The sequence below is a fragment of the Squalius cephalus genome (genome assembly GCF_949319135.1).
Source record: "Squalius cephalus genome assembly, chromosome: 1".
In the NCBI taxonomy this organism is placed as follows: domain Eukaryota; kingdom Metazoa; phylum Chordata; class Actinopteri; order Cypriniformes; family Leuciscidae; genus Squalius; species Squalius cephalus.
In genome coordinates, this window is record NC_137122.1 from 32,031,904 (window position 1) to 32,056,499 (window position 24,596).

General features: G+C 37.1%; 1 protein-coding gene and 1 long non-coding RNA gene across 3 annotated transcripts; both read right to left on the reverse strand.

Moving 5' to 3' along the window:
- Nucleotides 1-6,289: 6,289 nt before the first annotated feature.
- Nucleotides 6,290-9,860, reverse strand: galr2b (galanin receptor 2b). The gene is made up of 2 exons (XM_079871689.1): nt 9,468-9,860; nt 6,290-7,513 (listed from the first exon to the last, which is right to left on the reverse strand). Exons 1-2 carry the CDS (start codon nt 9,839-9,841, stop codon nt 6,745-6,747), a joined length of 1,143 nt encoding a protein of 380 aa, XP_079727815.1. The 5' UTR covers nt 9,842-9,860; the 3' UTR covers nt 6,290-6,744.
- A 613-nt stretch (nt 9,861-10,473) lies between these two features.
- On the reverse strand, nt 10,474-22,731 carry LOC307158786. Of its 2 annotated transcripts, none has more exons than XR_013821277.1 (3): nt 22,697-22,731; nt 12,811-13,042; nt 10,474-10,535 (listed from the first exon to the last, which is right to left on the reverse strand). It is a non-coding gene; the product is annotated as an uncharacterized lncRNA (long non-coding RNA). The 2 variants fall into 2 exon arrangements; XR_013821278.1 differs by lacking the exon at nt 22,697-22,731 and adding an exon at nt 22,594-22,682.
- Between the last annotated feature and the right edge of the window lie 1,865 nt (nt 22,732-24,596).

Sequence of the window (24,596 nt, forward strand, 5' to 3'; positions counted from 1 at the left end):
TCAAGCCACTCTAGTTGCCCATGTCTTTGTCAATGGTATGACTATGAGGAAGGCTTGGCTACGAGTAAGGCCAAATTTGAGTCGCTTTACCGTCGCCTCGAGAGTCTTCAGGGAGGTGTGGTGGCAAACAAAATTCTATCACTGAATAAGAGACAAACATTTCCAATAGTCTTTGATGAGGTGTATTTTCTTGCAAGAAAAGGCCAGCAGTCATACAGTCAGACAGAGTGGCTGCAGAGTGTGACAGTGAAGGGAGGGCTTCCTTTCTCCTTTATAGTCTTGACTCCCAGAATGTTATCTTTCTAGGTATTTCAACCATATGTGGAACAATCTTAGACGTGTCCATCATATTGTCTCCTTGAGTGGAGGCCCTCTTGCCACGTCCCAACACTCTTTACCATTCCAATACAATTCCATATTAGAATATGGTTTGTGTGTGCTCTTTTACTGTCATATGTTGGTCACACACATCTTACTGTAAGTAAATATAAAAAAAAATTTAGAGGAGAGAGTAAAAAAAAAAAAAAAGTAAAAAAAAAAAGAGTAAAACAGGAAAAAAAAAGTTTTTTTGTGTGTGTGTTTTCTGTGTATGAATAAAAATGTGACAATGTATCCATCGGTTGTGTCTTTTGTGTTCATCATGTGAAAATGTTTGTGATGGGGGAACCACAAGCAACATAACTTACCAGTTTTGGAAATGTTGTTTTGAATTTATTGCACCAGTGTCTTAGACTATGTTGTAGTGTGTGTGATTTTGAGGGCTTGTGTGTCCTGTCTGAGGGCAAAGTTTGTTTTTTCAGCAAGAGTGAATGGTTTTGAGTCTAGAGCTTCATTTTGACCTGAAAATAGGATGTTTGGGGAATTGGGTGAGACGTTATGGATTTGTGTTTGTAGTTTTGAGAATACGAGGCATAGTTTCAAGAAATGTGTTTAAGCAATCGAGAAAAACTGTAAATGGTTTACCATGTATTTGAAAATATACAGAATAATAAATTGTGTTAATATAATACAATATATTGAATATGTGACAATATATTTACTAATATATCATAATGTATGTAATTTTATATTCAGTAATACACTTCATAATATGTGATCAGATATGGTAATGCATGTGTATTATATTGCAGATATATTTACTCATGCAAAATAAACACGACCCACACATACGTAGAGAAATATATAATGTAATATATTTCTTATATTTTTTAATTATTTACATAATAAATGTTTCATATTTTCAAGCTAGTAATTAAAAGCACAAGCACACCTGCATGTACTAAAGTATTTAGCCAAGAGAGACTATCATTGTGCTGAGGAGTGCACAGTCATTGCTTATAAAATATAGTCATTAAAGTCTTAAAGGGATGGTTGATTATGATTTCACTTTTTTAACTTTAGTTAGTGTGTAATGTTGCTGTTTGAGCATAAACAAAATCTACAAAGTTACAATGCTCAAAGTTCAAAGCAAAGGGAGATATTTGTTTTTAAAGAAATTGCTTTTTAAGGACTACAACAAACGGCTGGTCGGGACTACACGACATTAAGCCTGGGTTAGTGATAGTGATGGGGACGAGACCGCCTATGCCGAGTCCGAGTCAAGACCGAGTCTTTGAAGGGTCGAGTCCGAGTCGAGACCGAGTCCGTTGGTTTTCAAATTCAGTCGAGTCCGAGTCAAGACCGAGTCTTTGAAGGGTCGAGTCCGAGTCGAGACCGATTCCGTTGGTTAACTTGGGAGGATTTGAACTTGAAACACGGAGTGTACTGACGCCTTTCCGTGGTTAAAACAACATTGCTTCTTATGTTTGTTCATGTTTATTTGAGGCTATAAATTAACTAGAAGGAAGAGATGATCGGTTCACGAGCAGCTTTAACTGATGCTCTACAGCGATCTGTCACGACACATTAAAGAGCCACAAAACGGTATTTATTGTTTAAATTTCTTTTAAAAAATGACCAAATTTGAAAGACGAGACTTTGTTTAATATGTTTAATATCAAAAGTAACCGAAAAGTAACCTTGTCCCAGTCTCCTCTCTGCTCCGCGATGTATTTTTCACTGCGTGAGAACATGGTGTGGCGTGAGAACGGTGTAGCTTGTCGGACATAGCGACAGTAACTAAGGGGGGCGGGTCTTTGCGAACAGTCAATTAAAATTTTCTAGTGGTATGTATTCTAGTGGACTAGTGATGGGACGAGACCGCCTATGCCGAGTCCGAGTCAAGACCGAGTCTTTGAAGGGTTGAGTCCGAGTCAAGACCGAGTCTTTGTAAGAACAAGTCCGAGTCGAGTCCGAGAAAGCAGAAATCGGTCTCGAGACCGGACTCGAGTACTACATCACTAGTTAGTGACATCACAAACCATAACATTTACATAAACCCCGCCCCCTGAAACACGATTTATAGATTATCAAGACAGAATATGCTAATCAATGACTAGAATATAACTACACATAAACTACATAAATTCATCAACTAAACATTCAGAAATGTCCTGTTGCTTCTACATGTTGTCACTTCTTCTTGAGTCTCTCCATCTTTTTCTGAATCCGATTTGAACATAAAAGGCTAAAAGTTTGTGAAATTTTCAGTGCATGCCTGTGTGAGTGCAATATCAAAGACTTATTTTACATCTTGTGAAAAGGGCATTATACAACCCCTTTAGTGGAGTTCAGCCAATTGTCAACTGAACCACAGGCTTTACTCTTCAGCACAATGATAACGCCAATGATAACACATGCCAGAAAAACTTTTAAATTTCAAAATAATAGAACATTAAACACTAACAGACCCCCCCCCCCCCATATTAATATTGAGCAAAAAACATTAAAGAACACTTAATTTTAACATTTGCTCTCCTTTCAGAAGTCAGTCAGAAACAAAGCATGCTGGGAACTAGAAATCTGTTGTAACTCATTCCGTGAATGTGTGTGTGTATATATATGTGTGTGAACATACATTAACACATGTGTACATGTATGTGCAATATATGCACACAATAAAGGATACAACTTTGTGAATATTACATGTAATGCTATTAAAATAGAGAAGGCCATTAAAATCGATTCCCTATTTTCGTTTTCGAAACTTGTGTTGGTTGGTCCGATCAATTGTGCAATCGATTTTCGAACGTAAAGTGACAGCCCTAGTTTGAACAAATAGGTTGAGTGAATGATTCAACGACTCACTAATAAGACGTGTTGCCATCCACTGGAGTAACCATGTAACATGCAGAAAGAGTCATTGGAAAATCCCCACCACTCATGCACAGATTGACAGTGAAAATTCCTAGTGCATCTGTGCATCAGCACTCTTGACGCTGTTCAGCCAATCAAACGCGTTTTACGTTCCTTTTGATGCCTATTGAAATAGACCCTGGACAAATAATGTCACGACATTAAGTAGATTAAGTATGTTAACATATTAGAGTGTTTAATTAATGCCGTTTTCTCAGGAAACAGTGGAGTGCTGAGAGGAATAAATACTGTTGCCAACAGGTTGCAGTGTTGATCTCATCGTGGTCTCCAAACAGTATGGCAAAACATCCATCCCTAAATGGAGATGTTAGCATATTAAATTATGTATTTTCTGTAAGATCAAAGTTAGACATTGACGTTCATATGGTCAGATCGCTCCAAGCATTAGGAAATGGCTTCTTAATTCTACAGCTTGACAGAAGTGCTAAATTAACTGTAATGACACAGAGAGATTCAATAAACATCCTTGGATGAACTAACTGCCGTAAGTGCGTAGAAATTGCAGTGGGTGCTTAATTGTTTATGGAAGCTTTCAAATAATGTGAACAAGCCAACCAAGGCTTCATTTTCTTTGTTGCATTACTGATGAGAACTTGATATTAAAGCTTTTTACATTTTTCATGAGTGGTTTGTTCCATATTTATGAGCAATGTTTTAGTGTTACATTTTCAAAAAAGCAAAGAGTGTAATAAGAATAAATAGCCCATGACCATAATAAATAAACATAAACTCAGTATATCTGGTAGAAAGAAAGTGTCTTTCTGGGCTGAATTGAAATGATTACCAAAGTGCTTCTCCAGGTGATGAAACATTATAATTTATGAGGTTTAGAAAGTCTGCCTTGAATAAGATGCAGGACATTTTTAAAGAAAGCCTCTAAAAGCTTTGACAATAATGAAATGAATTGTTTTGACCTTTTTCTTAGTTTAGACTATGTTGTTGTAATAATTTCAGAAATGCATCTGAACTGATTGTTTTTTATGGTATGTGCGTCAATGCTTCCACTCCTTTGACTTCAAGTTGTTTTCAGTTGAAGACATTAAATTTTAATTTTCACTTAATGCTGCTGCTTTCTCATTGAGCCTCCAGGAGAAATACAGTTTGATCTGCTATGAATCATCTCCCAAAGGCTGGTTCAAGGTTGCTCAGCCTACTGCTAAATCCACTGGGTTCATTTATCTTCTGATTTATTTGCATATATTAAAACATTATTCTGGCCCAAAAGGAATACCAATGCATATTTTATTGAAATTCACTGTCAACATCAAATTCAAAACTTCCAACAAAACACTTGTTGTGTAGCTACAGTACATTATACGTCATAAATGAACTGGAGACAGATAAGAAATATTCCAGGTTCTGTACAAGTTAAGCTCAATCGACAGCATTTGTGCCATAATGTTGATTATAACACACACTATTTTTTTTTTTTTTTTTTTTTTTTTTGCGTATCTCTTTTTTTCTTTGAGAAAAAGCTAAGAGAAGATTTTTAGTCCAATAAAAATAAAAAAAACTTTTTTTTAAGGATTTAAAAGCATAAATGTGAAGCTTATAACTTTAAGCGCTTACATTGATTATTCTGTTAAAACTTGTGTGTTATTTGAGATGTAAAGTTGTTTTCATTATTTTTATGGTCGGTGTAGATGTTGTCATGCCAACAGCATTGTAAAAATGTAAATATATTTTGCACAGAAAAGGTTAGTAAACATTTATTTCATACTAAAATCATATTAACTTGCATATTGTTTATGTCTTGTGGCTGTACTATCGAAAAAGCAAGTATTTTTAATAGGTTATGACATGAGAAATCTAATTTGCCATTATCTTTTGACAGATAAGAGGTCTTTGAACCATTAAACAAGTTTCATAGCTTAAAACGTCCTCCTCCTTATAAACATAGCATGTATTTAATCAAGCTCCGAAAATGGCTTGTTTTGAAATTGTGGGATTTGTGATGTCGCAGTGGCAAATTCATTTGCATATGTCTGCCTCCAGAGCAAGACATCGACGAATAGTTATTCATCATCTCACCTTAGGCCCTGCCCACTGCCGTTCAGTGGTTTGCGTCACGTTGCATCAAAGCAAATAGAACTCATTTTAATCACTGATGCTGTCTACACTGGATACAGTATGCAGATGCATGTTCAGTTTCTGACACTCCACGCACTCGAGTCTGTCGACAACAGGACAAATGGAAGAGTGAAAATGTTTGCTTTTACGCGTCCAGTTTAAACAGCTAGTTTGCGTCTTTGTACAGACTTCAGAAGGATCTCAGCGTCGGAAAACAAGTGGATGATTTGTTTTAATGGCGTCCCGGATTGCGTCGGAGGATTATATGTTAGTTCAGAGCATTTTTTTGTTTTGTTTACGAGGCACAGTGTATTGAAGAGTTCGCAAAGAATCATAGCCATCATGATTAGCCCTTTAAAAACGTATCATTTCACATAGAGGGTGAGAATGAAGGTTGAAAATAATTGTTTTCTCACACACATATATAAAATATTAAGTGTCATGACATGGATTTATATATATATATATATATATATATATATATATATATATATATATATATATATATATATAAAAATCCATGTCATGACACTTAATATTTTACACCCCCATTATTGATTCAATTCACTTATATTGTAAACCGCTACTGTAACCAGATTTTCGCCTTTTTGAAGAAAAGGAGGCACAGTTCAAAATTAACATTTGCAGTAATCATACCATCAGTGCTGTCAGTTGAGCTTAACTTGCACTGAATCCGGAATATTACTTTAATGCAGCACAATAATCATACATAGTACACTGTTGGAATAGCCTGTATTCTGAGATTTTCTGAATAACCCTGGTTTTAGGGCTTTTGTATTTTAATATGTAATGTAGTTATTGATATAAAACTCAACAATCAAATAATTTCAAGACTTTCTAAAACAGCAAAGAATATTAGAGGTAAAAGCAAGTACATACAGTACTTAACGCAAGCATATATTTTTTAAAGAGCTTGTTAAGCGAAGCTGAGGAGCATAATCAAAGAGTCCTCTTAAAAGCTTCACAGTAGGAAATCACAGCTTTGCTCACATAAAGACACAGGGCTCTTCAGATATTAAAGTGTTACGCAGAATAATTGGAAACAAATTTTCACAGGAGAATAGTCATCATCACAGCATTAAATTGAAACATGCTCAGAGGGTAACACTTCAATAGAAAACAAACAGACGATGCTGCTAAAAAAAGAGAGGAGGTTGCAAATAAGACATTGTTTAGCATTGGCACCAACATAACCAAGCAAAACACAAATATGCATTTGTACGAGAATCAAATTGAATGTACGATTTCAATTTGCACAGCGATTTGAATCTTAACTGCCGTCTCCACTGTGCTCATTCTGTGCAAATCCATTGTGATGTCGATCAAAGCTGCTGAAATCCTCCGGCTCTGTTTGAGTTTGTTAATAAGGCTTCTGTAAGGCATCATTAGCCATGCGCTTTATTTTAATGGCTGATTCTGGAAGGGCAACGTTATAGTCATAGTGGTGTCCTGTGGCTCTGCGAGTGGGCGGTTGACCATTTCGCTCTCGTTCTGTCTGGCGTTCTCTTCATTCATTTGAGACACTTCAGTGGATCCCGCTTCGAAGCCAGGGACAGTGTTGGCCACATGGACCACGTGCACCTTATTTCGTCCCTTTTTGCTGAGAATGCAGCTGAAAACCTTCTTGAAGCCCTTGCGAAAGTGTTTGGACACCAGGGCGTAAACGATAGGGTTGAGGCAGGAGTTGGCGTAGGCCATGCAGTGGGACAGCAGCCTGAAGGCATACGTGGTCTGATTGAAGGGAAAGTCTCCGTAGAGGTAGCACAAAATGACCACATGGTACGGTAGCCAGCAGATGCAAAAGAGCACTGTGACTATGATGATCATCTTGGTGACCTTGCGCTTGGCTCGTTTCGACTCCGACATCCCATCGAGGGGGTCGACTGCTGTCCAAAGGTACTTGATGGTGCGTGTGTAGGAAAGGCTCACGATGAGCACAGGAATAACATAGCCGAAAACGAAGGTGCAGGTGTCCAGAACCTTACGGTTATGCTCCTCCCACCCAGGTACGCACACATTGCTGTTCTCGAAATCGATGAGGTCGTAGTAACTCAAATAAGGCCCGGCGAAAACAAGCGACAGGCCCCAGATGACCACCATCGCGACTATGGCGTTACACGGCGTTCTCAGTTCTCTGGAGCGTAAGGGGTAACGGATGGCCAGATACCTGCAAAAGAAGAAATGCACCAATCACATAAGACATTGATGGCTTCTTTACATCGTAAACACCAGTTATGAGAGACATCCACTCTTGCATTGCATGTTTGTGCGTTTTGGGGGTGGAGCAATGACATTTGGGTTGATTTCAGGTATCAACAGTGTTTCTCAGAAATCACTTACTACACCTTTAAAACAACAAGAAGCATAGTCTTAAGATTTTGCAGCCCATCTTCGACAAAACCACAGGCTCTACTCTTTACTAGTAGTAGCCCCTGCAAAACTGAAACATAACAGAAACCCTTCTAACACTAACACATCTCCTCTTTTATTAATTCCTATATTGATCATGTTCAAAAACACGCCAAATAACACTTAATTTCAACATTTATTCTCCTTATACTGTCTGACGCAAAGCACGCTCCAAGTCATTCGGTTTATATTACTATATTTGAGTTAAATGAACTAATTTCATTTGCAGTTATTAAACTTTCTAATTTCACAGTTTTACAGTGTAGTCATGTATAGAAGCAGCACAGGAAATGTTCATCAAAAGATGAGTGGTGCTTCCTCAAATTGAGTTTGACCAAAAACACATGATCAATATAATCAGTGTGTTTCTGTGCACAAGATGAATGGGTCTTCTTGTTTTCTACCTGAAGGTGAGGTAATTTCCGATGGGTATTCTCAGTCTCCACTGAGCCCAGAACCATTTTTCAAAGAGCAGGTTAACATGCTTTTTCCCAAAGGTAAACACTTTCAGGGTGGATGGAGGGCAGTGGGTCTGTTGCTCAGGCTGTGAGTAGCACATTACACTACGGCGTATAGGTGGCCTTGTTACATTTATGCCATTATTTTGACAAAAAAAGGCTTCCTGGTGCTCCCATTCAGCAAGTCCCACTCGTCACTGGTGCTTTAGTTTGACCTTAATGTTAAAATAGGCCGAACATAATTTTAGCTAAGGCATTATGGTTGGGTGCTTCTAAAGGTTCTTTTTTCACTGTTTCATTGTAGAGGCAGGAATAATGCAATGCTGGTTTTTGGAGGTGTTTTGTTAATGAAGTGGGTGGTTGCTGATAACTCCACTGACATTTAATCAGTTAAACTCCAACCTTTGCCACTGCAATTTGCAAGACTTCCTATAGTGTTCAGAAGATCCATTTAATTAAATAACAACCCTGGCCCTGACCAATTACAATATTGCTAGGTTCTCATTTAAGCTGTCATTTTATACCTGTACTTGTGTACTTGCAATAGTTTGACTTTAGCACAATCAAATACACTTAAGCATATATTTAGTTGGACTTCAGCACTATGTCTGCACAAAGTGTGTTAAGTACAAAATTAGTTGTTCCAATGTAGCAGACTTTAGTATTTAGTATACTAAAAGTACAATTGCAGGATATTTATATTAAGTACATAAATATAAATGTATTTTTAGTATACTTAACAGAAAATACATGTATTTCAAATACATTTTAGTATATTCATTTTTCACTAGGGTATGAATATCACATTAAACCTTTTTACCATGTCTTCATCATTTCATCATACTTGATCTGAGACAAGGGTAAAACAAACAGTAGGACATGACCTTTCATTTTTATACCATGACAATCCATCATAAAAATATGATTACATGTTCAAAAAGCTAAAATGTTATGTATAAAAATAGCCTTTTCAAGACAAAGAAGTTGTCTGTTTTCTTCCAAAAATGTAATTTCCACCACCATTTTTTCCATCACAGAATGCCATTAAACACAAACCATAATTTGAGATGTTGTGGAAATGACACTGATGGGAATTTCATTAATTGGATAAAAAGGGAAACAAGGACAATGTGCATATACACTGTTGGACCTGATATTGGCCAAATTAAATAAACCAGCGAGAGTGTGAAAAATGTTTTAAGAGAGTTTATTTAATAATAAAAAAGCCTACAATTGGAAAGACAAAACACCCACCTGTCCACAGACACCGCCGCCAAAGTGAAACTGCTAGCATACATGGTGAGGTTGATGAAGAAGTGAACCACCTTGCACATGAAGGACCCGAAAACCCAACCCTCCAGAGAGTAGATGGTTGCTTGGAAAGGCACACAGAAGATGATGAAGAAGAAATCGGCTACACTGAGGTTGAGGATGAACAGATTGGTGGTGTTGTACCCAACCTGTCCACTTCTGAGGAGCACAGCCAGTACCAGACTGTTCCCAATGGTCCCTAAGAGGAAGATGAGCGAGAAGACCACAGACACAATGACACTGGCTGGGTTGAGCTGGTAGCTCTCGGAGGCGTTCCAGTGTCCCATGGCTTTAGTCAGGTCCTCGTGATCTGACATTTTAAGATGTGAAGTTCCAGAGACCTGCACAGAGGTCGTAAATGATAAGACACAGGCACAAGGCACAAAAAAAATGTGGGGATTTGATGAATAAGCCCATGGTTGTAAATCTCACAAATCTTTCTGAATCTGAATCACATTGTGGTGAGATTTAAAAGCCCTTATGAGAAGTTTTATAGCTAGGCCGTCATTGAAAGCAAATATCAGGTGGATCAGACTCAAGAAGTCATTTTGATGATCATGAAATAAGAACATTTTGATTACAAAAGATCATGAAAGCTGGTGCAAGTACAAAGAGGAACGAAGATTGAAATGGAGACAAGACTAAAATCAATTTCAGAAAGCTATCATAACCTCTCCAAGGGCAACAAACCAGTCAAGATATGAAGAGCATGTCCCCATCTGGTTGAGAGCTAATCAAAATGAAAATGGACAAATTAACTTTCTAATCATCAAAGATCTTAGTGGGAATTTGTTTGCGGATAAAAATATAGATGTGTCAATAATGGCATGATATTGTGGACTGAATAGAGTGCAATACATTGGATTATGGCAGGATCACATTAGTATGCTGTTGTTGGTTATGGATCTGACAAAAGAGAAGGAATGCAATTGCGTACCAGTGGTTAATCCCACAGTATGTCCCAATAGGCGTTGCTCAGCATCGACTTCTCCTCTTCAAATATTGATCAGGCTATGTGAATAAAAAAGAAAAAGACATAACTTTTTATCTTCCCCAAACACAGTAAATTATACATAGGGAATGGAAACACCAAACATCTTCACAATAAATAATATTTTTATAGCTTTGATTTGATTGATTTAGTTTCAACTGAGATAAATTCAGTTTCAAACTAGTTGGTTATCTGGTTACATGTGATCTTCACTGTAAAAAAAAAGCCTTACATTTTTAAGTACAAACAACTTGGATGTTTAAGTCATTTCAATTTAAATTACATTAAACTGACTTAATAAATGTTTTTGTTAATCTTGTATAACGTATAAAAAAAGTTGAAAATTTCTTAACTTATTTTGATGAGTTAAAGCAATGTATAAACATATGTTGTCATAACTTATAGATCATATAATTTGAGACTTGTTTAATTGATAATTGGGACTTGAGATACATTCATTTGAGAAGTAAAAGTGTGTGAGATAAGACTTAAGTTTTCATATCTTGAATTCATTGAATCTAAATGTATAGCATTTTGATAGATTTATGTTTTAAACCAGGACAAATTGCAATGGCATAAGAAAAGATTGGAGTAATAATAATCAAAATAATTTTGCTTCTCAAGTAAGTTAATAATAGTGCTGGAATATATTTATTTAAAAAAAATATATTACCACAATTGAATTTAATACAAAACATAATGCAATATAATGCATTAGGTGAATTCTGGAAAGGTAATGCAAACCTGAAATTGCAAAGAGGATCATTAATGTGGGGAAAGCAGGAGCTTTCAGGAAATTGGTCTACGCAAATGTAGAGCTGTTCTTCCTTAATAGGCTGACAAAGTGTGACATAACCAGCTGACAATAAAAAAAAGTATGCAGAATATAGGTGACTAATCTGCTCCATGCAGAAATGTGGACTTGCTCTATTAGGCTATAATTGGTTGTCAGAAATTCATCATGATACAATTAAAATGCTGATCTTCAGTCCCTCTTCTAAAACAATTTCATTACATCTACAGTTTTGTTTGATTAAACAATGCACGCCATAAGATCACATGATATTTTTTTCTCAAGCAGGAACAGAACATGACTCATTTAGCAAGACCTTTATAGTAAACTGGAGGAAATGAACAGGAAGCCGTTTACTCTGAGAGGTGAAGCTTTCCTAGATACATTTATCATAGTTATTTTCTCGCTTCTGCAATGCCCTTATCCATATGAAGTTAAAAAAGGATGGAAGAAAATAAAAAAAGAAATAGTGGTTTATTGATGTGTACTGACTATTTGTGAAGTGATCTCAAAAGCAATCTTTATTTTTCAAAAGTAGATTTTAAGAGCCTCTCTCTTTTTCATCTCACTCTCTCAGCACAGAAGTGTTTTCAGAAATGACTTGAAAATTGCCAATGCAAAAAAACAAACAAAAAACCAGACAAAACAAACAATGTCAAGATGTTTAATGTCAAGACAAACAAACTCTTAACCAGATCAGCTCTGAGGATCTGTGAGTTATGCTACAGCCTAATTGCAGGTAAGGTTGTTTATGGATTCATACCACACAAGTTTGTTGTTTGGCTTTTGGCATCTCTGTCTTTGTCTTCGGCATCTTTGCTTGGGAACAATCCCTTTGTAAACACACCTGACTGTCTTTGATGTGAAGCCAGCTGCCAAGCTGCCAATGAATATAGCATGAAGTGTCCTTCAATAAGGAGGTCTGTTAAACCGATCCCTTTGGTTACAGTCACGGAGTGCATCCGTTTTGTCACTTGTCGAATGGTGCGCGGATCTGTCTCACACAGCACCGCATGTGTCTCTAACCCCCCTTTCAAACTCATTTGCCATTTAAAATTGAGTCAAACTTTCATGAACTCATGAGCCAAATAAAAGCACCTCAGTACATGAACTGCATGTGGATTGAGATTTCAAAAGAGACTTGTTAAAGAATATGACTTAATTTTTTTGTAAATGAAGCATGCGAGATGCAGTATGTGTAAATCTACTAAATGCAAATTGAGTATACGTACACGTTGCATAAAGAAACATCGTAACCCAGACACATTAGAAATCATATGCATTATATAAATGCATCTTGTAGAGTGAAGGTATATTCAGATAAATGGAGATAAGTCATGTAAAACCAAAGCCCATGCTGTCCAAGGTCATCATTGAAATATACATACACTAAACATCATTCTTGAGGTGTCTTAGGAAATTTCATTGTGTTCTGACTGTAAATGCCAGAGAGTCCACATCTAATGACAGTATGAGAATTTCATTCAGTTGTATTTACTCACCGGCTCATGAGATGAACCATGACTGTATATCCATGACTCAGTGTCATTATAATATTGAGAAGCTTCTGGTCTCCAGAAAAGCTAGTGTTGCTTGCAGAATGTGACCACTTGAACAGGCTTCATCTCCTCTCATTCCGCTTCTCCGCTTCTCTATGCCTCTCGTGTTCCCTCCCTCACTCCCCCTCACATATGGAAGCTCCTCCTTCACATCGTGGTAAATGCTCACACTTCACTGCAAGAGAGAGAGAGAGAGAGAGAGAGAAAAACATGCAGTGTTTCTTTGCACATTCCCACGGAAATCTTTTCATGTCCGTTACTAATGCTGTGCCTGAACAGTTGCACCAATGCGGCTAACATGCGTACGCGCACAAATCTAGAATATGTACATGGTAAATTATTCAGAAGGAGGCCTGAAATCAGAAGGGTTTTTACTTTTTCTATCACTTTTTGCACACGGGCAATTTTTCTTTTGGAGGCATTATTTAGAATTTGTATTGGAATACATTTCCCAAGAGATTAGAATTCAATTGCATTCCGTTTGCAGTTTTTCCCAATTGGAATGGATACACACTATGACTAAATCAATACACCTCCAAGGCTTCATTGCTCATGGTAATATGACAGAAGGATGGCATTTTTGATTACAAACTGAAAGTGCACTCTACATTTTTACATTGTGAACACATTTGTCTCAAATCAAAATTCAAAAGTGATTGACTCACTAATGACATCCCTGCTGAAAAATCCAGCATAAACCAGCATTAATTCCATGTTGGTCAATGCTGGTATAGCTGTCCACCATCACTCCTGCTTCCCATGCTGGAGACCAGCAAACCAGCATGCAAAAAATACCTTTACCTTATGCTGGTGACCAGCAATGCAGGAGTTTTCAGCAGGGTATATTTAAAAAAGACAAAGCATCAACAGGAAAAGGTGAAAAGAGGAAGATAAATACAAAGGGTGAATGTGATTTCACCAAGTAGAAAATGTTCCTGGATCAACATCTTTGTTGATTGAAGAACAACATTCCAATCAACCAATCAGATTTGAGGGATATGTTTACAGTTAATGTCAAGTTCAGGCTTACAACTGTGTGTTTGCTCCTGGTCTTTGTCTGCAAAGGAGTCATTCAGGTCAAAACTATATCATTCAGCACAGGCAGCACTGCCTTTGCAATTCATCTGAATGATGGACAGCCCAGACCACACAATCTGTGCGGTTATGTATGTGAGACTATTTACAAAAGTTCACGTACAAGAATGGTTCCTGCCCTTCAAGATTATATAAATAAAGCATCATATTCTCCACTCCTTTACCCAACAAATTTTCGGTCCAATTGATGATGGGAAATATATGAAACCCATTTCATTAGTACCGTTACTCAATCCACATGGACTAATGACAGTCTGGCACTCTAGGGTTTCCCCGCTGATGTTCAAGGACCTAAAATCAGATTAAATCATGTTGCCACATCCGCATCCAGTTCTTTTGTTGTGCAACGGCCACAGTACTTGACAATGACACATGATGCATTTTCTGTCTGTATATACTGACAAATTTGCTTGTGAGATGTATTGGAACCTTTTCTTTCAAAATGCAAATACTAATGGTAATTTGTAATGGTAGTACTAATGGTGGTGTATATTTATACATACAAAAATATAAAAATACTTCGGAATATGTCTAAAGAAATGGAAAATAACATGCAATTCTTTAATCAAAAAGTAGCTTCTATGATGCTTATATTAAATTTTTGTCACCTATAGTTTTCATTATCACCTATATATTTAGAACGAACCTTAGATTGTGTTTTATAAATGTATCCGTTTTTTTATTTTTTTATTCTTCAGTACATTCTCCACATATTAAACATTCACTTAACACCTCAGGGAAGACCTCGAAGCAATCCCAATAATGTGTGAAACAGGACCTGTGATTCCCTCCCTCAGCTATTCAGCTGTCATGCTTGTTAAATGTGTAACACAACAGGTACAGAGTTCACATTAGAGGCTTAAATTAAACAGTCAATCATTGCTAATAAGAATTCAGTATGCTGTCTGTTTTTTTTATTTATGTATACTGTATTTCTTTAGGGTAAAGGTGCCCTTATTGTTATTTCCAATTCTTTACTTGGGGGTTTTGAATTGCTGTGATGAAAAGTCTGGAAACGGGCTGAGTTGGTCACTGGGGACCACTGCCACTTTGATGAAGACTAGGGGAATGGATCCCTCCAGCGATCTGTAATAGCAGACGGGACTTGAATACAAAGAGCAACATTACAGTTAGGACCTCTAACTGATTGCGCTGTTGTTGTGCAGTGCAAGATTCAGTAGTTTGCCTGATCATTTCATGCTGTCTTGTCTTTTTCTTATTTTTATCCAGGCTATTTTTATTGATTTCAGAATGCTTATTCTTTGAGTAAAGGGCAGGATGCATTACATTTTTATGTTGTCTCTCGTCTGTGTTCTATATGTTATTTATTATGGGGAATTTGAAATTCAAGTTTCTCGCTGCCACTGAAATGAAGAGCAGGAGGCAAGTCCATTTGTGGAAATGAACTGAAACATTGAAATCATCTGTTCTTATGTGACCAGTGTGTCATAACAGGAAGCTATCACTGCATAATTGTATGGCCCATTTGCGGAGATAAATTGCGAGCTGCTAAAGATGACACTTCAGCCATTTAGGCTCTTCATCATGGTTGTAAATTAAAGGGCAATTAGTTGCCACTAAAATGTATAAAAATCCTTCCAAAATTCAAGATAAGTGTTGTTTTCACAAATATCAGCACTATTGCAAATGTGATCTTGATTTTATACAACAGTTCTATTTATATGAGTTGCATGCCTGAGATTTAAATGAAAACCACAAAAACATGCAATTTGGTTAAATATTTTTTCCAAATATCTGCTTCTCTTACCTCCCTAAAAATGGTTTAGTCCGATCTAAATTATTTATTAATTGTTCAGCCAGTGACAAACATCAGATGGACCCAATAAAATTTTAAGTCCCACCCCAGCTCGTGAACAGAACCAATCAGAGTTGAGGCGGCAGTGCCTGAAGTTAACGATGAACTTGGTGGAAGAGCAGGAGACTGACTGAAAATTTCGGGGAAAAGAAAACATAAATCGGGGCACCCGAAACGCCATGAAAAGAAGGAGAGGGAGGCCAGGAGAGTTGTTGTATCCCAGTCGATCAAGACGTTCTTAAAGACAGGTTGTATTGTTATTTCGCTGGGAATAAGAAAACTACCGTCGACTAAAGCCTGCCGGGTCCTGTCACTCTTCATTATCGGTGCGCACCACAATCCACCGAATGATAACTAAATAAATACTACAAGACTAGATACTTCTATTTCAGCAAAGCAAATTACTCGAATGAGTGAATGATTCAATGACTCATTTATTTAAGACAGAGGACATTGTTCCTGAATGAATCAGCTGTTATAAAATAATTGATTGAATGAATGATTTAATGACTGTGTTTGAATATGCCTGCTATATAGTATATAAAACACAGTATGTGAGATGTGTAGTATGTCCAAATTCATCATTTTCATAAAAAAGTAGGCAAAAAGTACCCAAATGACCTACTACCACCAGTATAATTTAAAGTGGGCAATCAATGGACACTTCACTATCCCATGAGTACATGGAGGAGGATTTGTGAATGGCAGTGAAGCAATGCAACTACACACTCATTCATACTATATAGAACATACTTTTTTTATGTCACATGGATTCATGCCTCCTTTGAGCAGCATTAAACAGTCTGTGTAAATGCATCTAAATGCCACTTCAGATGCAGATTCTGTGCCACTTCTGCTGTGCAAAAATGGCTTTTGTTGATACTGATTTCATTTGATAGATAACAGCCCTATACAAAGTTCTGTCATGAAACTCTAGATGGCGCAGGCTGATAGGTCCTTAACTCAATCTCCTTGCAATCACATCGTTCTCTAAAGGGCACAGCTGGTTGGTTCCTGCTATATCAGTAGCCAATGAGCTCGCTGCTCATCCCTCTAATACTGGGTCATAATTTGCTGTAGCAGTTGCAACACGTTTTCAGAAACTCTCCCCCTTCCCCAGCTCCACCTAATAGATCTGCTACGGGTAATTCATGTACGCTATATTGTACACCAGCATCATGTCCTACTTGCTCACAGCAGTGTGTCGTGTATTTATTGGCAGTAGCAAGTCCCGAACGTACTTGCTCTGCAGCAGCAGCAATAACCAACAACAGCACCAGTGTATTCCAAGACCAAACATATCAACATTGTCATACCCATTACCACGACAAACACTCCAAGAGTTGTCATGATAGAAATCATATTATTCCAATTGAATTTATTTATTAAATTGAAGAATTTAACATAAAAGATGATGCAAATAAAAAAGCTTAGAAAAAATAAATGCTCGAAAAAATGCCCGTATAGAGGTAAAAAATGCCCCTGGAAATCAATTTAAAGGCACACTATGCAGTTTCCGTTTTTCTCAAACAGCGACCCCTAGAGTCGCTGTGGAGTACTTGTATTTAACGTTACTGTCGCAAATACCACTTACGCAGAGTGGCACCACTAACCACTCGGTGAGTTGCACAGTTTTGAAAACGAACGTTAAGGGTTGTTTTAAGGACATGTTTGTGCATGGCCATAGACTCCCATTCTAAAGCGGTCATGGGCAATTCTAAAATAGTCAAAAAGTCGAGACAGGAACCATTGTCAAAATTTCTTTGTCCACCACTCTAGTTCATCCAAAACAAACTACAAAATAGACTCAAAGTGTTAAATACCGGAATTATCCTTTAAGGTACAAATCTTGCATAGTGTGCCTTTTAAGGGGGCCAATTAATGTAAAAAATAATTTCTGTCACTGGTCTCCATGACTGGTACAACAACACACCGTCTCTGGATTATTAACACACTCCACTATGGTTATCTGCTGCCCTCGACATATCAGACTGCAGCCTAAGAGTTTTCAAAGGCTCTGAGGTGTAAGACAAGTGGCGGTCAACTCTAGCCATTTCAGCATGTTATTCAGTTGCTGCAGAACTGAGACCAAAACAAGACACGTTTCAGTCTGTTTTATGTTCTGTCATCCATACATCTTGTCCTCATGCATCTCTAAAAGTGAAATAATTAAACAGCACAAATGAAATTCATAGCACATGTGAGAATTCTCCCTTGTTGTCATAGCAACACAAGCAGCGAAATCTGGGCCAACTAGTGTGGGTCTCTGAATCAGAAATTATCCTAAAATTATCTCTAACGGTTTTCAAAAATGTAGTGTCACTGAGTGTGACTGTAACCCATGTCATATTCATAAGCACTTATTTCCTTATATAGTAGAAAGAAACGTGACCATCTTCATTTTTGCCATAATACTTTTCGTTTCAACAGAGGTTTGTTCTGAGCAATCTGACACTTTTTAAACTACAACCTACCATACAAACTTTCTTTTTACAAAATAATCTACATCAATGCAACAGAGATCAAGACCTTCATTCCTATAATTCACATTCGTGGCTCTATTTGCTATTGATTATTGATGATGTTTCATATTTTGATTTATCACTGTGTTTTTGCATTCATCTGTAATCCATAACCATGATTAAAACCAGTTACAGCAGAACAAATACATCGGGTGGACAAAGAAAACTTGTTTCCCAAACACTGAAGCAGTTTTAAACTTACAATTTTGCATTTATGAATTGCTCTTTTAAAGATTGCATGATTTTTAGCATGTTCGTTTGCTTAAAGGGGGGGGGTGAAATGCTCATTTTCACTCAATCTCCTGTTAATCTTGAGTACCTATAGAGTAGTATTGCATCCTTCATATCTCCAAAAAGTCTTTAGTTTTATTATATTTATAAAAGAAAGATAGGCTGTACCGAGTCTTTCCGGAAAAAAACGAGCGTCTGGAGGCGGGCTGTGTGGGCGAAGCCAGAGCCATAGAGAGAATCCGTCGATCTGGGCTTTGTTTATAAAACTTTCATCGTCGAAATGCAGGGAACAAACAGTCTACACAACTACACAACAATCTGCATCCACTGTTCCTAACGCTGGGTTCTTTGGGAAGCTGAACATGGTAAGCTTTCCCTCACATCCAAAAACACACTATGCAGCGCTGCCGATGATTTCCTGTTGAAGCGCGTTGATGTGCGCGGTCTCGCTCTCCTCTGGTCGACGTGTGCGCGGCCGCGCTTTTCCGGGAGAAATGCTCATATAAGGAGTTCCACTCTGGTCTACGTCATTAGATCCACGGTCGAAAAAAAATCAGCCGAAACTTGTACCAACCCGGAAGTAAGATTTTCGGCACAGAAATTCTCCGTTATTCGTCCAAAATATTTTTAAAAAACTTTGGCCATGTTAAGCATGAGAATCCATCTCTTTAACACTGTAAACAACTCTGAATACATGAAACACCATTGTACCCCCCCTTTAATCATTAATTTATTGATTCTCATAAGGGTGGGAAGAGATGTGATGAAACAGCTAGATGGTTGGAGTATTCGTCGCTAAACACTACAAGAGAACATGAACGAAAGAAAGTCGTGTATGAAGAGTGTTAAATAATGTTAATCTGACCAACTCATACAGTCCAATAGTCTTTTTTTTTTTTTTTTTTTTTTTGAAAACACAAAGCCCATTAAAGGTGACCACTGAATGACAGGCAGTAAAACTTAAAATCAATTATACCTGTGCCCTTGACTAGCATTAATCAAAGACAGGCCAAAAGCATTTGAATTAAGAGGATCACGGGCTGCATGTTTAACCTTGATACTCATTAGACACACAGTATTCAGCTCAATTTAAGAGTCTGCTTTTATTTTCAATAGCAGAAAACTCAAGAGCATGTATTGCAATAACAGAGATCTGTGAGTTAAGGCCATGTTGCACGAATAGTTATTTTAAAAGGACTGCAAATGCTTTGGCGAAACCAATTTAAAGGCAAAGTATGGGACGGTAACAGAATTGACCCTTTTTTATAAGATAAAAGTTATTTTTAAACAATTGAATGTTGTAGAATTAGGACAATTACTATTTCTGGCTTTTATAAATAAAATATTACCAAAAGAAACGTCAAATAAAATATTTTGATTACACAATACATGATGGACAAAACACACTGACTAATTCGGACAACAAGAAATCATGATTTTCATCTATATAAGACACTTTTTACATAAAATATTATATTGTTATAGTCTGACGTCTTGTGATCCATGGCAATGAGTAAAACAATATTAAAATAATTTAAAATATAACCAGTTGAAAAAAAGCATAAAAAAAGAGAAATGACTTTGGACACCAAACCTTCAATTATGGAACCACCCACATGTGAACATGAACATGATGAACACGCTCCTGAACACTAAATGTTTCTCTTATTTTCAATCTCCCCCAATGATTTTCAATTGATGGTCATTTTTGACTAATATAAGCTTAGATCACTGAGGCCTACAATTAGTCAGTTTCAAAAATAAATACAAAGCCTATCCTAACTGAAAGAAAATAGGTTGACAAAAAGGCCGAGTCCAATATTGGTGATAATATAACATAATAAAAGATTTATAAGCTATTTTTTGAAGGCCAGATATTTTTGACTGGGAACACCACAAGTACAAGGTAGATTTTTTTTTTTTTAGTACAAAAATGATCCAAAAAAGTTTGGGAAGTAGTTATATCATGTGTGAGCAAAGTCAGTAAGTTTTAATCCAATGCAATAACATTAACTAACATTTTGGGGAAAAATAAAATCCTCTCTGGGCCAAAATGACCTGAACACAACATAAGGGGTTGAGTATCTATTCAAGTTGGCTACTGTGTAGAGTCTGTACAGACAATTAATTCCAGTTAAATCCAATACAGTTAAGACAGTTAATTCCAATACATGAGTGACCATTACTGTTGAATTCCTGCTACGTTCAATGCCAGGAAATCAAAGCTCCTCTCTATACACAGACACTCACCTTTGGACCAAAGGTTTTTAACAAATGCATTCTAAGCTACATTCAACGGCTACTTCTACTGCTTTTGTGGCTTATAACGAGAAATATAATGATACTGACATTTGGAACTGGCAGAGAGTAGCCTAGTTCCCATTTATTGGCTAATTGCACTCCTCTACCTTGAGTCTGTAAATGACTGGCTTAATTAAGCTGGGCATACACTGTGCGATTTCAGCAACGTTTTTGTTAAATAACAGGCTTTAACAGGAGAAACTCACTGCTTTGCACATATGTGCAATTATGTGTGCTGAAACGTAAAAAAAAAAAAAAAAAAAAAAAATGGCACCGGCATACAGTATATGGACGCAAAGGTGGCTTGGAAGAAGTGGGCAAAATGGTTTATCCAATTTTGCAACATGAACTGGAAGTAAGCATCAGTCTACTAAATTTCAGCTAGTTGGCTACATGTTAGAAATTCATCCGATTGCCGGTCGGGAGAGGTTAATGGCCTCTCATTTCCCCCTGTACAACAAACGACGCACGTCAAAGCTAAAACTTTGCCCGACACGTACGACTCAGAGGTCAGCTCAAATTGGAACAAAAACCACTGTCTGGGGTTAGAGTTGAGGAAAAAACAGACAGCTCCCTTCCTCCTGCTCATATTAGTCATACATCTAGCAAGTTAATATTCTGCAAATGTTGTGCAATAAGCTCCTTTACAGCCAGTCAATTTTCTTATGGCGTAAAGCTTCTCTAAACAGCTATTTATCCGCACCACAAGACCTGTCAGTGTGTCGCAAACACATTGATCGCATAATAACTGCAGAATAAGAGGGTGTCTGAGGCGTAATGGACAACTAGCTTAATCATTCTTACTAAACCATCATTTATGTGTCCAGTCCCTTGTTAAATATGATCAATTCCACCATTTATGCAACAATTATGCCTCATGCACACTAATGATACAAAGGTGCAAATATGATCTAGCCTACAACACCACCAATTTAGTCTGCATCATTGTTAATGAAATAGGCTTTTATCAATTATTATTTGTGCAATGTCTGTTTGTTCATGTTGAATTTTTTAAAATTTTTTATCAATGTCTTCTTCATCAGTGAGAGATTGAGAGAGATAATAGTGACAGCTTCATTAGAATTAAATCTTGAGCATTTCTGTTGTCACTAACCCCTATTTTTGTTCTTGTGGAATCATTCTGACACATAGATAATAACAATATAACATGTGGGGCTTCAAAATACAAGCAACTTTTGATAGTAATCTGTGTCGGTGTGCATGAACTCAGTAAATGGAGAAAACTGTGATGAGCCTCCGCATAGTGATTCAATGTATGTGCGTCATCGTGAAAATAATCATACAGCTTGAGAGGGCTTGAGGCTTGCACAAAAACACTGCGTGTCATATCATACACACCTAACAGATGTGCCATCAGGTCAAATTGGCTTCAGGATGTTCATTGACTGACTGTGAGATTGAAATTGAGAATTTCTTATTTGCCATGCGTGGCTGTGTGTGAATTAGGATGCTCTTGTGTTATAGACTTGCTCGACTGCAAAAAAACAACAGCAGCAGTCTGTTTGTACAAACAGCAGTTAATGTGTAGGGGAAACTACAGGCAATACTGTAGTGCAATTATGTAAACAAAGCATTGGCATATGCATAAAACTGATGCAAGCTGTGCTAGAGGCCAGGCAAATCCTACAGGGCCCCATAATGAAAAATACAGTTTGTTTGTGAACTAAATAATATGTGACAAAAACATTAATGCATACTATTTCACATAAAGATCACAAAACAGCATGAGAGTATACTCACGTCAATGCATAGAAAAAAAATCATACAAAATCTGGATGTATGTGCAATGATCTTTGTGTTTAGTTTAGTTTTCATGGACTATTAGTTTGCATTCGTCAGTCACCTTTTTCCTGTGTTTCCATTGTTCCTAGTTTCCCGCCAATCGTTAGTTGTCATGGACACTCATTCTGCAGCAGAGCGATGACATCTCAGATCATTACCTAGTCTCATGTAATTTGCATTTAGCCAAGGCTGCAAAGCCGACTCCGTGTTTCAAATATGTGAGACCTATCACTTCTGCTACTAAAGATTGCTTTATTAATAATCTTCCTAATCAGTTTCATCATCTCAGCATCTCAGATAGCTTAGAAGAACTAGATATTACAACAGAAACGTTTAACTCTCTCTTTTCCAGCACTTTAGACACAGTTGCTCCGTTGCGCTTAAAGAAGATTAAAGAAAATAGTCCAACGCCGTGGTACAATGAGCACACTCGGGCCCTTAAGAGAGCAGCTAGAAAAATGGAGCGCAACTGGAAGAAAACAAAACTAGAGGTATTTCACATTTCATGGAAGGAGAGCTCTATTGCTTACAGAGAGGCTTTAAAAGCTGCTAGATCTGCTTATTTTTCAACCCTATTAGAAGAAAATAAACATAATCCTAGGTATTTATTTGAAACGGTGGCTAAACTAACGAAAAATAAAGCTTCAAGCCCAGAAGTTTCCAAGCAACACAGCAGTAATGACTTTATGAACTTCTTCAATTATAAGATTGATAATATCAGGGACAAAATTATAACTATGCAACCGTCTACTACAGTATCGCATCAGGCAGTGCATTGTAGTCTCCCTGAGGAAAAATTTGATTCATTCGTTGCTATAGGAGAGGAAGAATTTACTAAACTCATTAAATCATCTAAATCTACAACATGTATGTTAGACCCTATACCGACTAAGCTACTGAAAGAAATACTTCCAGAGGTCATAGATCCTCTTCTTAATATCATTAATTCGTCTTTGTCTCTAGGATACGTACCAAAAAACTTTAAGCTGGCTATGATTAAACCGCTTGTTAAAAAAACGCAACTTGATCCTACAGAATTAGTCAATTACAGGCCGATCTCGAATCTACCTTTTCTGTCAAAGATATTAGAAAAGGCAGTATCCTCACAACTGTGTTCCTTTCTTGAAAGAAATGATATCTGCGAGGATTTCCAGTCAGGATTTAGACCGTACCATAGTACCGAGACAGCTCTCGTTAGAGTCACAAATGATTTGCTCTTATCATCCGATCGTGGTTGTATCTCTCTATTAGTGTTACTCGATCTTAGTGCTGCATTTGACACCATTGACCACAACGTTCTTTTAAATAGATTAGAACATTATGTTGGCATTACGGGAATTGCACTAGCATGGTTTAAATCATACTTATCTGACCGTTATCAGTTTGTAGCAGTAAATGATGAGATGTCTCATCGATCACAAGTTCAGTATGGCGTACCACAAGGCTCAGTACTAGGACCGTTGCTGTTCACTCTGTACATGCTACCCTTAGGAGATATCATTAGGAAACATGGCATTAGCTTTCACTGCTATGCCGATGATACTCAGCTCTATATTTCTTCAAAACCTAACGAAACTTATCAATTCACAAAATTAACGGAATGCATAGCGGATATAAAAAATTGGATGACTTGTAATTTCCTACTTCTAAATTCTGAAAAAACAGAGTTTCTAATTATTGGACAAAAAACTTCCTCACGTAATAATCTAGAATACTGTCTAACACTCGATGGCTGCTCTGTTAAGTCTTCGTCGTCGGTTAGGAACCTGGGTGTGCTCTTTGATACCAATCTTTCATTTGAAAGTCACGTGTCTAGTATCTGTAAAACTGCATTTTTCCATCTTAAAAATATATCTAAATTACGCCATATGCTCTCATTGACAAATGCGGAACAATTAGTTCATGCGTTCATGACCTCAAGGCTAGATTATTGTAATGCTCTACTGGGTGGTTGTCCTGCA

Excerpts from the sequence above, each read along its gene's own strand:
- galr2b (XM_079871689.1), bottom strand. The coding sequence starts at position 9,841 with ATGTCAGATCACGAGGACCTGACTAAAGCCATGGGACACTGGAACGCC. Across the intron at positions 7,514-9,467 it reads GCGGCGGTGTCTGTGGACAG|GTATCTGGCCATCCGTTACC; the intron begins GTGGGTGTTTTG and ends CTTCTTTTGCAG.